Source organism: Zootoca vivipara, chromosome 2 (assembly GCF_965207765.1).
Source record: "Zootoca vivipara chromosome 2, rZooViv2.hap1.1, whole genome shotgun sequence".
NCBI classification, from domain to species: domain Eukaryota; kingdom Metazoa; phylum Chordata; class Lepidosauria; order Squamata; family Lacertidae; genus Zootoca; species Zootoca vivipara.
The window spans coordinates 65,768,702-65,784,909 of record NC_142584.1 but is presented as its reverse complement, the minus strand read 5'-3'; the positions used below and the strand labels follow the sequence as shown (position 1 = coordinate 65,784,909).

The window sequence follows — 16,208 nt, the reverse complement described above, 5'->3', positions numbered from 1 at the left end:
CATGTAGCAATATATATATATAATTTATTTACATTCATGCCCGCTAAAACCCTGTGCGGGACGCTTATATGTACATAAGGCCAAGTGTAAATACTTGAATGCACTTGAATACAGAATAAAAAACGATCTTTACACAATACGGCTTGGGCCCGCCTGGCCCAGCACACGTTCACTGCACGGATTGGACTGCCACGCACACGCACAATTCCCTTTGCATATACACTGGGCAAGGACTAAGGAGGCACCGATCCTGTCATCCAGCACAGCATGGCCCACCTCCCTGGGCTGCCCTTGACCATCTCCTCTTCCTTGTCCCCTCGGGGTCCCCAGTGTCAGCAAACCACCAACCCCTGGGCGGCCCACTATGACCAAGTCATGGGTATCTCTTGGGCTGGAGCAAAAATATACAGAGATGGCTCTGGAAACAACCTGTCGGATCCCCCCTCCCGGCTCTGCTTCATCGCAGCATGGGATGCTCCGGGGGCTGCAGTGGGAGAGGCACGGGCTTCTCGGCTCCAGGACCAAGCTTACCTTTTTGTCCTGGTCATTCCCCCACAAGCACCAAGCCAGCCATCTCCCTTCCCCTTTATTCCCATGCTGGGGAAAAAGAGGGCCCTGGGTATATGACTAAGTCCAACAGAAGCACATCAGAATCCATTGTCGGCCTACACCAGTATATGGGGCAAGCCTCCCTCGGCCAGTCCCAGAGCTTCCATGGCAGTGGCAGGGCAGGCATTCAGTAGTTTCCCACCCCCACCCCATGGCTACTAGAGACTGAGCCCGGTGTGCTTGCCTTCTGGTTGTATTTGGCACAAGGAACAGAGGGCGTGAGGCTAGGTTGCCTCCGACGGAGCACGCAGGCGTATTCGAAGCAGGACAAGTGCGGGAACACTGCCTCCTTCAAGCGGAGATGCCCTCTGCCATCCCCCAGCAAAGGCCTGTGCTGCCCCTACCAAGTGCCTTAGCACTCAGCCTCTGACACCATGAAGAGGGAGCTGTCCTGCTTGCCCACCTCTGCCACAGCAGCCGCCAGCTGGTTGAGGTTCCCGTTGGGGAAGTGACGGGCTTCCCATAAGTTCAACATCATGGCCGTTGGGCTGGGTTTCGAAGCAAAGAAGCTTAGATGGCTGTGGAAAGAGGAGAGGCCATTATTACCCAGATGAAAGAGCCCCAAGGCAGCACTTATTCACACACACCTTTTGCCCCATGCTTTCTAGGCACAGGCCCGCTCTTTAAAACTCTGCTCTTTAATGCTGAATTGGAACAAATGGCAATTTGGGATTTCTGCAGATTGCTGTTTGCACCAATTCAGCAGAAAAGAGCGGGTTTTCACAGGGACACATTTCTAGAAATGCAGCACAAAAAGAAGTCCAGATGAGCCCCCAGTTTCCTCTCCTTCCTTGCCCCCACTATGTCACAGGGGAAAAACAATGTGACTGCATTTGTTCCTGCTGGCGCTCCATACAAAACCCCCATCTCCCACCTTATTCACCTGTTCCTGCTAAAGCAAGATTCATCCACCTGGCAGGGTCTGTGCTAGCTGAAGCTTGTTTCTCCTGGTATAGAGTTTTACCTGTCAAGGTGCAGTTTCTGGGCTAACGCTCTCCAGTCAGCCCCACGGGCCCCTGGTGCATCCAGGCTGCTTATGATCTTCTGGCGGATGAGGAAGGGGATCTTGAAGGCACTGGGGCCCACGAGGGCAGGGGAGCCAGCCTCATTGTCTGGGGGCAGCCAGTCTGAGAACCGTGCATCCTGGGAAAAGGAGAGCAGCTATTAGGACCTATAGGGCAAACAAAGTCTTCATGGTGAGAAGAGGCAATGGAGGAGAGAGTGCCCATGAAGACAAGGCTGTTTCTGCTTTATATTCTCTCTCAGTTTGATGCTGCTTTATGTAAGGTGGAAAGGCCTCCCTGACACAATATGATTTTCTCCCAGATATTCCCCAGAAGGGTAATTCTGTCTACTTGACAGGTTTAGCGAAGGAGGATACCTAAAGATCACAAAGAATATCTCCCGCTTGACTGGGAAAGGAGGAGTGAAGGGGAACGAAAAGTTAAAGGGTAGGCTCAGTGCTGCGGGGGAAAGGAGGCTTTTGTTGACGTATAGAGCAGCGATGCGCAGGGCCAGGTGCATTTTGCACCGAGAAAAAATGGGATCCTGTGACTTCTACAGATTATGGAAATTGAGCATAATTGCTAGTTAGCCACGCCTCTGGCTTCTGAGATTCCAGTAATCACTAGCCACACTTTCACAGCCCTAAAGTAACTAAAAAACCTGCTTTTATGAAAGAAGGTTCTTAAGATGTTAGATTTCACACCTCACATAATACTGGGCTGCTTCACATGTAGTCTTCCCAGCCTCATAAGCCACGGCGGAACAATGGGCCCACATGCTTCTTCCTTGCCACTCTCCTCCTCCCATTGCATGGTGGTGTTGATGCTCAGATCTTGGAACTTAAGGGTTCCCTAATAATGTCTCAAGTGGGGAGGTGGACCAGTGTTGGTTTGTTAACCAAGATAATTAAAGCAAGCTGACACTGTACTAGAAGTCCCCACTTTTATATTTATTTATTATGAATACCTGTTACCTGCCCTTCACAAAAAGTCCCAGGACAGGGTGCAATAAGAAGAAAAAGGATGATTGTAGACCCCAGTTTCAAATGGAATCCCCGTGCCAAAACTTGTGTGCAAGGGAAGGAAGGACGAGTGGGATGGGGACATGCAGAGCCAACACTCCACCTGGCTTCATAAACTATGGTTTATTACAAAGCTATGTCCGAACTGGCCCATTCTATGCTTTTTCTGAACATGCACACAATTCCAGCCAGCGACAGTTTTCTATCCTCATGTTAGGATGGAAAGACCTATTGATGCCGCCCTGCCTTGCATTTCCACTTTTGACTCTGTTCCATGGGAATTCTATGAAACAATAGACGCAATAACCGCAAGTGCGCATAAAGTATTTAAAACCCGTTCAAAAGCTAGATTTTGGGTGCCCACCCAGAAGGGTACAGCAGAAGTCATTCGGCCAACCCTCCCATGGCCATGTCCTTGCCCTCACCTTGGCAATGTTGAAGTCAATATTGAAGCTCTGCCCATCACCCTCCACCTGCCAGATCCAGATTTTGCAAGCCAACTGGCAAGTGCTGGTGCTAAGTCGCTCCAACGTGAAGGTGCAGTGCAGGTAAGGCTGCAGACCACTCCAAAGGTGATAGAAGGGAATCTCCTGTAGAGAAAGAGAGAGAGAGCAGGCTTGGGTTGGGGGTGTAAGGATTTCCTCAGTGGTAAGGAATGAGGCTCCTGCATGACGATCAGGCCTAAGATATAATAGAATCATAGAGTTGGAAGAGACCACAAGGGCCATCCAGTCCAACCCCCTGCCAAGCAGGAAATACCATCAAAGCATTATTGACATATGCCTGTCAAGCCTCTGCTTAAGTCAGCAACTGCCAGTAGAATTAGAAACTAGACAAACTATAGAAGCAGACTGATAAATACCTGCCCCCCCCCACAACTACAGCTAGGGGATGGAGGTTCATAAGAGCTTAGCATCTTTCAGATGGGGTATTCCTGGTCCTAAGGATATGGGGCTTTGCACTGAACCCCAGTAAATAAGAGACGAAAAAGGGAGGTGACATAGCGTGATGAAAGCAGGCATGAGAAGAGGGCGCCTACTCTGGATACAGAACACTCCCAGAGCCCATGGGCACACTTGCCTGGTAGCTGACGAGAAGCTTGCTCTTCCACAGGGAGCTGGGCACATCATGGATGGAGAGGCGCAGGTTGTGGTAACTGTCCTTGAAGTGCAGGATCCGTGGCACGCCAATCAGCTGCCCCCCCATCTGTTTCTCTACTTGTACCACTTCCTGGGATTGCATGGAAAAAGCAGAGGCTGAGTGACTAGAACCCATTTCCTGGTGCCTCCCGCTTTCTGCAAGGGACTGATCTGGGTTGTTGTGACAAAATCAGTGGATGGTGGGGAAGGGGAGAGGCCTAGGTGAGGTTGGGCACCCTGCAACTATAGAGCAACATACTGGGCATGTGGTCAGTGTTGCTGAAGCCACACAAAGGCCGTACTACTAGAGCATTAAGGCTGGTCAACCGTGATTCTTGAGCAGATAACGGGTTATTGAGACTGGAGATGGTGTGAAATTTGTGGGATAGAGGCTCAAGGTGTCTATGTTTGGGGCTTTCCAGGGCAGTATTTTGGCCTCGTGGGGTAATACCTTGAGTGCATCACGGGTGTCGCTGAGGCAATACACGCGGACATCATATTCCAGCCCAGTACAGGTAGTGGGTGCAAAGAGGACCAATTTGAGGCGCTTTGAAGCCGCCATGCTGAGCGATTCCCCCACCAAAGCAAAGCGGCCGAGTTGTTCTGTGAAGATGTAGCAAGCCTGGGGTTCCAGCTGGCAGTGGAAGAGTTCCGAGGGCACGGGCTCACCCAGGTGCAGCACATCCTGGGGAAACGGGAAAGGTGGCGGATGGGTGGGGAGAGAGATAAAAACCACCCTGATCAACACTTATTGGCACAATGAACACAGAAGCAGCACAAGGGAGCCAGTGCAGGTTATGGCTTATTTTTAGAAGCATTTCTGTACTGTAGAAGGTGGCGTACACTGCAAAAGCTTCAATTAAAAAAAAATTAAATTGCATTTTAAAAGAACAAATAATCATTAAGGTGACCGGCTAATCAAAAATTAAGCAGCTGCAAAGGTCTGTTGGCAAACAAACAGGTGTCAGAAGAAGGCTGACTAATATGCTAGAAGTACAGTGCTTGGCTATTTCCTTGGATCCGGAGCAGTTTATGAATTCTGAAATAAAAACAAAGCAAGAATGGCTGGCCAAGACACAGGGAGCATGAATCTGTATGGGTGGGGTATCAGCAGGAAACAGCTGGTATATAGGACCAGGGATGCAGTACTGAGCTTGAGAGGGTAGGAGGACTGTTGCCCTTTAGGCACATATGGGAACACTTGCACGGCATTCAAGCTGGAATCAGAGAATGGTAGAGTTGGAAGGGACCACAAGGGTCATCTAGTCCAACCCCCTGCAATGCAGGAATCATTTGCCCACACCCCTGAGATTGAGACTCTTATGCTCTACTGACTGAGCTATCCTCAGCTAGTCTGAGGGATCCACCACAGCCTCTCTTGTAGAACATGAATCAGAATCAAATGTGCCAGTGCTGGGTAGTAAATACTCCATCAGATTCTTCTTATGTTGAAAATAGGGCAATGTATATTCTACAATTCTGGAGAAAAATGTAGGGTTGTAATACTGGAGGCAGAATCCAGTTTTCATATTTTTTTTATTTTCATTTTTACAAAGCATGTTTCTTTTTTTTTTTTTCTGAACATACTTTTTATTAATTTTACAAAATACAAAAAAGCAAAAAAAAAAGGTACATACTTAAACCCCTTTTCCACCTCCTTCCTACCCACCCACATGGGTCCTCCCCTGCCACAGAAGTATCCCATGTATGTGAACAGTCAGAGATGGTCCATTTTATGCTTGGGTTTCTGTCCTCCCCCCCCTCCCCTGGCCCCAAAGCCCCCCCCTGCCACCAGGGAGCTCCAGCAAACCAGGGCAGTACGCAGGAGGACATCCATCCAACCATCTATTGTCATACCAAAAAAAAAAAAAAAAAAAGAGAAAAATAGAAATAGGAAAAAAGGGGAAAAAAAGAAAGGGCGAAAAAAGAAAAAACAATACAAAACAAAAATTTTTTCTTGCATTCATAGTTATAAAACCATATTTTGTGGGCTTCCCCTCCCCCCCCCTTCCCCGGTTTTCATCCCTTTTTTATCATCTGCAACAGTTTCTTACTTTATAAAAATACACCTTTGCATCTTATACAACTTATAAATCAATTGTTAACATTTTCATCTAATATTCAAATCACTGAGAAATCAAACTCCCATTTTCTCTTCCCGTGCCTAATTTTTTGTTTTTTCTCCCTCTATAAGCCTCCATATTTTCACATTTTCCAAAATCCATTCACTTTTAAAACTATAACTATTCTCAATTTAACCTTACATCCCCGATTGCCGGCTTCCCCCCCCAATCCAGCAAATTCCAAAATCAGCAGACCAGTTATAAACCTGTTAATCCATCCTTAATCACAACATCACTTTCCCTTCACCCCACCCCCTGTTTACAGTCTTTTGTCATCCAGGCCACCATACAGGACCCCTGAATTTCTTCTCTTCTCTGCATATTTTTTCCTTCTTCCCTGTGGGCGTTCTGGAGTTCCAATGATACCAATCGTGCCCCCCTCAAAAGCAGGGCACTCCATCCAACTTTTTGTAGAGTAAAGTCATCATTTTTTTCGTGGTGTGCTTCATTTTGTATTGAATCATCACAATCCTCATCTTCTTCTTTTCCTTCCCCATCATTGTCATTCTCACATTCATCTTTTTCAGCGTCAAAAGCTTCATCTCCTAAAAAAACATATTCCGCCATCACCTCCTGGAATTTTTCCTGTAACTCTTGCCGTCGTGTCTCCTCTTGACATAACTCTATTCTTGTTTCCCACATTAAGGTCAAAACAGACCGCTGGAACTCAGGGGAACACTTTTTTGTTGACATATTTCAGTCCTGCCAAGGTCAAAACTTGTCACGTGGGGTGGAATATGATCACAGTTTATTTTTCGACTCCATTTTAACAAGCTGGCTGCATTCTTCAAGTCTTATTGACAATAAAGTTCGAACTCACATTTCACAAACACTTAAGCCAAAAAAGAAATTCCACAAAGTCCAGAAATACAAAGTGAAGTAAAATTTGACTTATAAAACCTGACAACTCACTGGGTTGTCTGGGCTGCCGGCTCCCGAGTGGAAAGGTTTTTTTCTTAGGCTGTGCCTCTTATTGCAGGGCAGTCATAAACCGCAGTCTCTCTCCCCTTTTCACCCTGCATCAAAGGGGAGATTCTCTTTGATGCCTTTGAGGGATCCTTTGAATTGTAAATCTTCTGTTTATGGCTTCGGGTTTCTATTTACTGTCTCTTTTGTTGCCGTGGGGGGGGGGTGGCTTCCTCTTTTCTCCCCTCTCTCCCAGATCCAAATTGTTTTATAATAATCCAAATCATGAGGTTACTTACAGTCTCTTCCAATCGTTTTATTTTCGGAAGAATCCAGCGCTCTCCGCCTTCGGCTTGAAGCTTCTCCCTGCTAGAATAACGTTGCCGCTCAAAATGGCCCCCGCGACTTCTACCCTCCTCGCTCCGGAGCTCTTATTAGAGCTAGCCGAAGAGTTGGGGAGTCCGGATTGGGTCTGTGCCGAGCAAATTGCCCTCGGGACGCCCTTCCCGAGGTTCTAAGGGGCGCAGCGTCGCTCTCGCTGCCCTCCCCACTCCTAGCAGAGACGGGCCGTCTCGGAGACGAGACAAAGCCCCGCCGATCGACGCTGCCGCTGAACCCGGAAGCCTACAAAGCATGTTTCTATAACATCTGGATGTAAAGATATGCTTGAGAGTATATGGCCAAGCCTTGAGAAAGCCACAGGGATAGCTGAATAAGACTTCCGTTGTTTCCCAAGGATGGGACTTCAGTGTCATGCAAAGCAAGCAAGCAAGCAAGCAAAAAAAAAAAAAACAATATGACTGATTTGCATAATTTAAGCAAGTTTCAGAATTTAGGTTACTTTGGCCCAGAAGGCTGTTAGTTTTGTAAAGCTAAAAGTACAATACAGCCTTACTTAAAGCCTTCAGATTGGTTTGCGACTGCCTGAGGCCAAGCACTCACCTCCCATGTGCCCTCACACGACTGCTTCTTGAGGTGGAGACTCCAGGTCTCCGGGTTTGGCTCCACACAGTGGTCCATAGCTAGGATGACGGGTCTGGTGAGCAGCACCCCTGGGGGCCCACAGCTGACAATGGGACTCAGCAGGGTCTGACAGCCAGCCAGGGGCAGCCTCAAAAAAAGAGAAAACCATGAGTTGGAAAGAGAAAGGGCATACAAAGTCAAGCATGGATGCGTCTGACTATTGCCATTAGCTGGTTTCCCTTGGTTATCATCCCAATGGGCACAGAAAGCAAACAGGATCTGCATTCTCACCACTGCGCGGTGGAAGCAGAGTGGAGAAATTGGGTGGGGTTATAGTCAGCGTGTACTACTGGCAATCCAAGCAGAGAATTGGAGCTGGCAATCTTCAGTAAGTGCAATCAGAAATGGATGCTGACATAAGGGAATGGGGAAGGATCGTGGCTCAGTAGCACAGCATCCGCTTGCATAAAGTCCCAGGTTCAATCCCCGGCGTCTCTGGGTAATCCAAGGAGATCCTGGAGAACTGCTGCCCATCAGTGTAGTCAGTGCTGAGCTAGATGGAACTCTGTGTGAATTGGCATAAGGCTCATGGGAAAAGTGGAAATGCCTCACTTATGGCAGACAGCTGTTAATGGAGCTATCTGCAAAGTGGAAACTCCAAAAACATTTCTGAGAATATATCCAAGACGAATAAGTTGCATTAGGTATCCTTCTTTGGAAGGGAGCAGGGACAGGGTGGGGGCGGGAATTGTACAAATGTGCAGCAGTCCAGTTCCTTAGAGGATGACTAGCCAGAGGGTGATGCTCCATTGAGCAGCCTGGCAAGGTCCTTTCTGGCTGGCAGATCTCACCCGCTTAGCTAACATGACTTATCCTTCATGCTCCAGGCCAGGTCGCTTTAGATGTCCTAATCAAATCTCCCACCTCAATCCTCAACCAGCACCAAAGGGATTCTTGACACTAAATGTGCCATGACAGAAGCATGCTTTCTCCATTTGCTGTTGATGCAGCTGTGAGCAGAGGGATGCAGGCAAGAGTGGGTTGTCAAGGGCCAGCACAAAAACATTAAATCAGAAACATGCTTGGTAGCATTTTAGGATGTAGTTAAGACGGCGACAGAGAAATCTGCCTAGAAATGGCAGGTGATCTCTGTTGATTATATAGTTCAATGTTATGGGGAAGCAATCCTATGTGGAAAGCACTTCACTGATATTACTAGAGCTTTGCTGTAAAATGCTCAGGATTGGGGTGCTGCTGGCCCTGTAGCCTCTGTACATGTAGAACAAGTAGATGAGTCCTATTGCCTATTTCCAATAAGTTCTGTTTACTTCAGGCAAGTGTGTGCCTGGTAAGAGATTGAAATTGCTGAATGGGATAATCTGGAGTTGTGTATCTTGAAGGGATAGAGTTACACTGAGGATTTTCCAGCAAGAGGAGTAATGTGTATGTTTGTTTCCTTTCTGGATGCTGTAGCTGACCTTCCACAGTGACATTCAATTCATGCTGCTACGTCCACCTCATGAGTGGAGGCAAATTTCTGCAGCCCATCTGCATGACAAGGTCTACAGAGATGCAGTTGTCCAAGAACTCCCTGTGGATTCTGCAGGTACCTGTAGTAGAGCACTTATGTGCCACAGGTGATGGGTGGGCATACGGGGCAGGCATAGAGTGGACTGGAGTCAAATTGATATATGAGAAATTAGGGGTCCCACTGACCACTAATGGGATAGTTGAAGGATTTCAAGGGTAAGAGGGGTACCTCACATCTTCCTGCTTGTGCAGCGTCAAGTAGATTTCATAGATCTTTCCTCGAGGGATGGCATCAGGTGGGATGAGCAAGCTGACACCTAAAGGACACAGACATTATTGCTCAAGGGGTCCATACAGTGTCCATGGATGGCCCAAGACATTTTTGCACCTTAATCAGACCCCAAAATGATGCCCCGCTCCTCAGCAGAGAAGATGATGTGAGGGAAGAGCCAGCTCCAGGAACAAGGGGGGAAGATCAACATCAGGATCTGCTGCCCCTGAGGATCCTGACACCAGGGGCAGTCACCTCATGGGTGGACTAGCCCTTGTCAGACCTTCCTATGGGTCCAGGCTTGAAAGAAACATTCCATGTTCTCTTGGGCAAGCTGACCCTTGGGTATCAATAAGGGGCTGCTCAGGATCGGGACAATTTCCCCGTAAAGTGGGGAAATGGTATATGTGGTTTATATCTGGAGTTTATCCACAAAACATTCTCTTAGCGTATTCCTATACAGGTCACAGAGGAAGCCTCTGTCTCTTGCATGTGTGTGCTTGAATGCTGGTCCAGAAGGGAACTACGAGCATCATAAAGCACCTGCACATTTCCCTACCTAGCTCAGCCTCCCAAATCCCCAGCCTTCCTTCTCTGCCCATCTCACCTGTGTTGGGGATCATTAAACGTCCACCCAGGAAGTTGAAGGTTCCATAAGCCATGTTGGCACCACCCCTGGGCAAGGAGCGGAAGAAGCTCTGGGTGGAGAACCGAGAAACAAAGTCCACAGGGTCCGCACTGGGTGAGCTGTGGTGCAGGGTGTGGCGCCCACTGCCCAGGGGGCTCAGCAGGTGCCCATTGCCAATCTGGAACTTGCTGGGTCCATCCTGGCGTGGGCAGAGCGAACCCTGGTAGGTCATGGTGGTGGTGCTCAGGTCAGGCTGGATAGTAAGCAAGTGGGAGTTATCTGCAAAGAAGGAGAGAGATTCATGTCAATAACCCAACAATCTGGGCCAGTCAAAGTACATGTGCTGTTTGAAGGTATTGAAAGATCTTCTCTAGGCAGAATGGAAAAGAGAGTTCATTCTTAGCACTATATGCAGACCTATATTGCTTACAGATGCAAATGCAGATATTTTCAGTCACCTCAGGTAGATAGCAGCCTAATCACACAACATCATCTCATCAGACAATGTTGCAAAAAATACATTAACCAGCAGGGGTAACAGACTGCTGCAATGACCCGAGAAACAAAGATCCCTGTTCAAACCGTCACTTTTTGTATTAATAAGGTTATGCATTTTATTTCCCAGAGACAGCTTCCTAAAGATGCAGTACAGAAGAAGAAGAGAGGAAGAGTTTGGATTTGATATCCCGCTTTATCACTACCTGAAGGAGTCTCAAAGCGGCTAACATTCTCCTTTCCCTTCCTCCCCCCCACAACAAACACTCTGTGGGGTGAGTGAGGCTGAAAGACTTCAAAAGAAGTGTGACTAGCCCAAGGTCACCCAGCAGCTGCATGTGAAGGAGCGGAGACGTGAACCCGGTTCCCCAGATTACGAGACTACCGCTCTTAACCACTACAGCCACACTGGCTCTCTCAGTCTCCCTTGCAGAGCCCAGGGGTCTGGGCTAATTCACAAAACCCATCTGGGCAGGATATCCAAATGCAGAATGACTAAAGGAGCTGGCTGCATGACACAGTTGTCATTTTAACCCCCCCCCCCAGCACTTGTCAGGGTGCAAAGAGGTGACCTTCAAAGGCCAAAGGTCGCATCATGAGGTGATGAGACAGTTAAGTGGCTGATGGAATGATGATAGGATACTTCTTCCACCTACACCTAGATGCCCATAAATGACCCAGTCCACATGTATGTGAAGCTATGGTTTAAAACAGACCAGCCCTTGCTCTTTGTGCCTGCCTCTCTCCTTCCTGGGCTGCCTTGCAGTGGAAATAAAACCAGAGCACTGGCTTAGTCTTACATGCAAATTAACAGTTGTGGTTTGTTTCCCTCCCATCAAACCACAAACAGTAAGCTAAGAAAAAACATTGGTTACTGCTCATGGTTTGTTTGGAGAAAAACAAAACCACAAGTGCTGATTTGCATGCAATATGAGGCCAGGGATCTGGTTTCCTTCAGCTCCTAAGCAGCACATGGAAGGAAAGGGGCAAGCAGGAAGAGCAGCCCACTCTAGCACTCTGCTCATTCGTGATCAGTCATTTTAGACCATGGCTCTGTGTTCAAAATAAACCATGGTCTGTTTCAGGGCCTAAAACCTTTGGGCCATGGCTTTGCCAACCAGGCTAGTAGGTCTTTGTAAACCGGTTCCAAAATGATAGAAATGGAGTGGTTAGGATGAAAGATGTGCTTATCCACAAGTGTCATGTTACTATACAACTACCTATGTTGACTTCAAGGCCATTGGATTTCACTGACTTCCTCTACGTTACATAATAGGTTCCCTACATTTTTAACTTCCTGGGGGTGTGACAGTCATTGTGACAGAGATGTGCCAGCAAGGTCCTGCATCCTCCATTCAAGCAACTACTTTTCCTCTAGAAGTTCATGTTTCTTGATTAGTGGGGAACCAAGTTTAATTAACTAATTCAGAAATACTTGAAGAATGCCTGGCAGATGAGCTGGGGTGGGGTGGGGTGGGATGATTAGAAAACCCTTCCTGTTACAGGCTCCTGTTCTGACCAGTGCTGAGCTGTCCTTACTGGTTGGTGTCCTATAGTCCAGTGAGGGCTGGCAGGAAGCATTAGGGCCTTGCAACTGGAAAGGGCAATTTAGCACGTTCTCACAAAATATGCAGATGGCATGTTTCCTAACCCTCTGGTGTTGCATCTTTCTTTAGCAAAGGCAATGCTTAGTAGTGTTGAGATGCATGGCTAGAGGTGAGTCTCTGGCTATAATTATTTTGAAAGAGATTTTTGGAGTGTTTATTGGGTGTATGGTCTTTCCTACGTAGCCCTCTGCAGATATCCTCTGCTTACGCTGCCTACTGTAGGAAGCCTTCAGGTGTTTAAACAGTTTTAGTCTTCTGTTATCAGAAATTTTCCCATTTGCTCACTTGACTTGAATTGAATCATAGAGTTGGGACGGATCCTGTGGATCATATATAGTCCAACCCCCTGCAATGCAGGAATATGCAGTTGTCTCTTACAGGGACAGAACCTGCAATATTGGCGTTATTAGCACCACGCTCTAACCAACTGAGCTTATTCCAGGAAGCCATTTTTTAAACCACGAAACTCTTTAAACCACTGTTTGAGTTGTTACCAGGTTCCATTGTGCTTTTAAGATCTGTGGTTTTTGTTCAACATAGCACTAAGGTGAATGTTCTCTCAGTCAAATGATTTGTGTGTGTGTGTGTGTGTGCGACAAAACATTCTCCCCCTCCCTCTAAATCTGTTCTGGGTTTCCCCCCAACCCTCTGGAATAAATTTGAGAATAGTGCAGAAGGAATAGAGGGATAGGAAATCCCCTTGAGCTAGTATGTGAAGTTTGTTGAATACTACCATTACGTATTTATTTTTTGTAGCACTTGTGACAGCAGGAAGGAGAATCAGAGTAGGGGAGGAAACCCAAGGAGCACCTTAAGAGTTGGCACAGTAGTCATGGGACTCTTAAAATGGTGGACATCATCCTATTTTGCTACAAGGTAAGACACACTGCAGCTGTATCTCACCTAACCGTTCTGCAGTCGTGGAAGAGACAAGCACCGTCTCCACATCGAGACCTGGCAGCTGACTATGGCTCCAGGAAGGTTGCTTGCACTCAATACACAGGACTCAAAAAATCCCTGGGATGCCCCAAGACTAGCGTGATGCTCACCTGCTTTGGTTGGCTTGATGCTGACCGGCTGGAAGCCAGCAGTGAGAATAGAAGAATCAGCCACGTCAGAATCCAGCCCTTCCTTCTTGCGGCAGTAGACAAGGGTTACCACTAGGAGCAGCAGCACCAGGCAAACAGCGACAGCGATCAGGCCTACATACAGAGCCACATCCTCAGAACCACTCGTTCCTAAAAGGGGAAGCAGGAGAGAACAGAGAGGTGTGCAATTCTGAGCCAGTTGTTGCCCTGTACAAAATGATGGCATCTCCCTCTGGAGGAGGAGCGCACCACTCATCTGCGTGGTGTGCAATTATCTATGGAAGTCCGCCATTGTGTCTAGAGAAGAGACACTGAATGAAATGTCATTGGCCTTCTTGCAATGAGGGTCATCAAGGAATTTGTATAACCAAAACCTGTGATCCCTTTAAAAAAAAACACCAAAACCTCTGCCCTTTCCGTCTTTCAATGCAAAAGCACATATCCAACCTCCTCCTTTCTGAGCAGAGTATTGAACTCACAGCCTTCTTCAAGTCCTCGCCTAAAAAATGATGCAAAATCCATATTGGAGAGGAATGGGTGGAAAGCACGAGAGATTCCTTTGGGAATCAGGGGTCTGAATTAGGTGGTGGTGGCAGGATAAGATTCTCAGCCCATTTTTTGGTAAATGCAAGATGACATTCAAAACAAGCAGCATACTTTATGAACATCTGTTGTGGTTCCCTTTTATAATAACTACAGCCATGTTATCAGCATGTTATCAAAGAAAAGGGCTGCTTTGGGGAACAGTGGGTGCTGAGGCACAGGCAAAGCTGTGTGAATGGTCAACACATGACTGAAACAGAAAAGGGGTCTCATAAGTGTGAGATCATGCCTGGGACACAAGCCCATTTAATTGTTCATAAGAACAATAACCCCGTCTGTCGAACCAGTGTGTTAGCTAAAAATCTTTATGTTCCTAGAAATAGTAATTCAGAAGGGGATCTGAAATGTGGTGTACGGGAGGACTAGAGGCAGCCTTCCACAAAGGGTCCTTCTGCCGGAAAAGTTTTGTGGCAGAGGTTGGTTTGGGCAGGGTTAATAAGGCTGCAGCTTGGGTTAAAAGGAGCCCTTCTGCTCCCGTCTCATAATTTCTAAGTAAAGGCAGACAGTCTTTAATTGGGAGAATTGGGATCTTGTTTATGATCTCTGAAGGTTGAGTAAGTAGAAACCTTCAAAGCTCCATGGCCAAAATCCCAGCTGTGCAGGAGAGTGTGAGTGTGTGTTGTCCTTTGTATGAAGCCTCTGTTCAGCAGAAGGCAGGTTGGTGGGGGGCGAAGGGGGAAGGGGGCAAAGGAAGAATGCAGGCCTGGTGTGTGTGTGTGTGTGTGTGTGTGTGTGTGTGTGTGTGTGTGTGAGAGAGAGAGAGAGAGAGAGAGAGAGAGAGAGAGAGAGAGAGAACAAGGCTTCTGTGTTAACAGAAGCAAGCACACACACATTAGTCTGGTTTATGAGGCAACATATGTACAGGGAATTGTATGTAAGGCAGGAAGAATGAACAAATGAACCAGTTTGTGTGTGTGTGTGTGTGTGTGTGTTGTGAACCAGCACTTTGCCCTGCTGTCCCTCTGAATCCCTCATGCACCTCCTCCCCACCCCCACTGCCAGCTGGGTCAAACCGTCAGCCTGAGTCCCCCTGGGGAGGGCAGGGGGCCATTGCTTCATTTCAGCTGTGAGAATGGTTAATTTGATGTAAAAGGAAGAGAAAACCCCTAGGAGGCCTAACAAGCTAGGATAGTTAATGAGCCAGGATGGGGCCTGTCACTCACTCTTCCACCCTGGCAGGGCCAGCACAGAGCTCTCCTGCCTTGGGGTGGGGGTGGCACACAGCCTGCTTGCTGGGCCAGTGTGCACCAGTTGTGATCTTTCAGGAGAGAGCTCTGGGGCCTCCTCATTAAGGGACGGAGCCCGTGGCAGGATGCAAGGGCCAGGGGGTGCCGCTGCCAAGGTGGGTTTCTGCCTTCTTGCCTGTGGCTATGAGGCAACGCTAAACCAGGCAGCAGAGATTCCATCTGTGCTGGGCAGACGGCTGCTAGTTCCTACGTGGACAGATAGGCAGACCAGAACTGACAGGCCTCAATGCCCTTACATCTCAATCAGCCTGCAATGGAAGGTCGCTCAAAAAACGCTACGCAACAGGAGGCAGCACCAGTTGCCTAGGTCCACCGCCACCCCGGAGAGGCACACCTGTGCCAGAAGATGCTCGTCAAATTCATGCCACCACCTGCACCTCTCCCCTCCATCTCCACCCACAGCATGAGTCTTGTATTTCCCCCCAAAGCAGCAGAAACTCACCATGAGTGCATAACTCGCTGGTGCAGTTGCGGGTCTCCAGTTCAGGCCCCTGGCACTCGTCCCCGCCATTCCGGGGCGCCGGATCCGAGCATTCACGGCTTCGCCAGTGTGTACAGTCTGCACCACACACTGACCACATGCTCCAGGTTGACCAACCGCCAGGCACTGCCAGACAGGAGGAGGCAGTACAGAGGCTTAGGGGCCAAAATCCCAAATCTCAAACGGTTTCTCATCTTCAGCATAAATTCTATCTCCCCACCCCACCAAGGCCAAGCAGATATCTCACTAGCTGGATGTTTGCAGCAGCTTCGTGGTTCGAGAGGACACTGTTGGGCTATGTCAGCTACAGAGAGGAGGGACCGGGCTGAAGTAGCTCAGGGCTGACCCATTGCTGGCCACCGCAGAAGCCGCTCCTAACGGGGCAAGGGGGCCCCTCCCATATTTGTAACATGCCTTGGAAGGGGCTCAGAGATGGGAAGGGACAAACACAGACACATGGATGGGTTGGGGAAGACAGGTAGAGCGAAGAGG

At 48.1% G+C, this 16,208-nt stretch overlaps 1 protein-coding gene across 3 annotated transcripts in view; it reads right to left on the bottom strand.

The window, feature by feature from the left end:
* Positions 1-4: 4 nt before the first annotated feature.
* Positions 5-16,208, bottom strand: part of UNC5A (unc-5 netrin receptor A) — a 94,334-nt gene continuing 78,130 nt past the window's right edge. For all 3 annotated transcript variants that reach the window (XM_060271599.2, XM_060271600.2, XM_088662056.1), the window contains 10 exons: positions 15,678-15,842; positions 13,347-13,535; positions 10,175-10,474; positions 9,526-9,613; positions 7,746-7,914; positions 4,226-4,459; positions 3,716-3,865; positions 3,061-3,225; positions 1,574-1,752; positions 5-1,127 (listed from right to left, as the gene is read on the bottom strand). In XM_060271599.2, the coding sequence (XP_060127582.1) occupies positions 962-1,127; positions 1,574-1,752; positions 3,061-3,225; positions 3,716-3,865; positions 4,226-4,459; positions 7,746-7,914; positions 9,526-9,613; positions 10,175-10,474; positions 13,347-13,535; positions 15,678-15,842 (1,805 nt within the window). In that variant the 3' untranslated portion in view covers positions 5-961. The remainder of the gene's footprint in view (positions 1,128-1,573; positions 1,753-3,060; positions 3,226-3,715; positions 3,866-4,225; positions 4,460-7,745; positions 7,915-9,525; positions 9,614-10,174; positions 10,475-13,346; positions 13,536-15,677; positions 15,843-16,208) is intronic.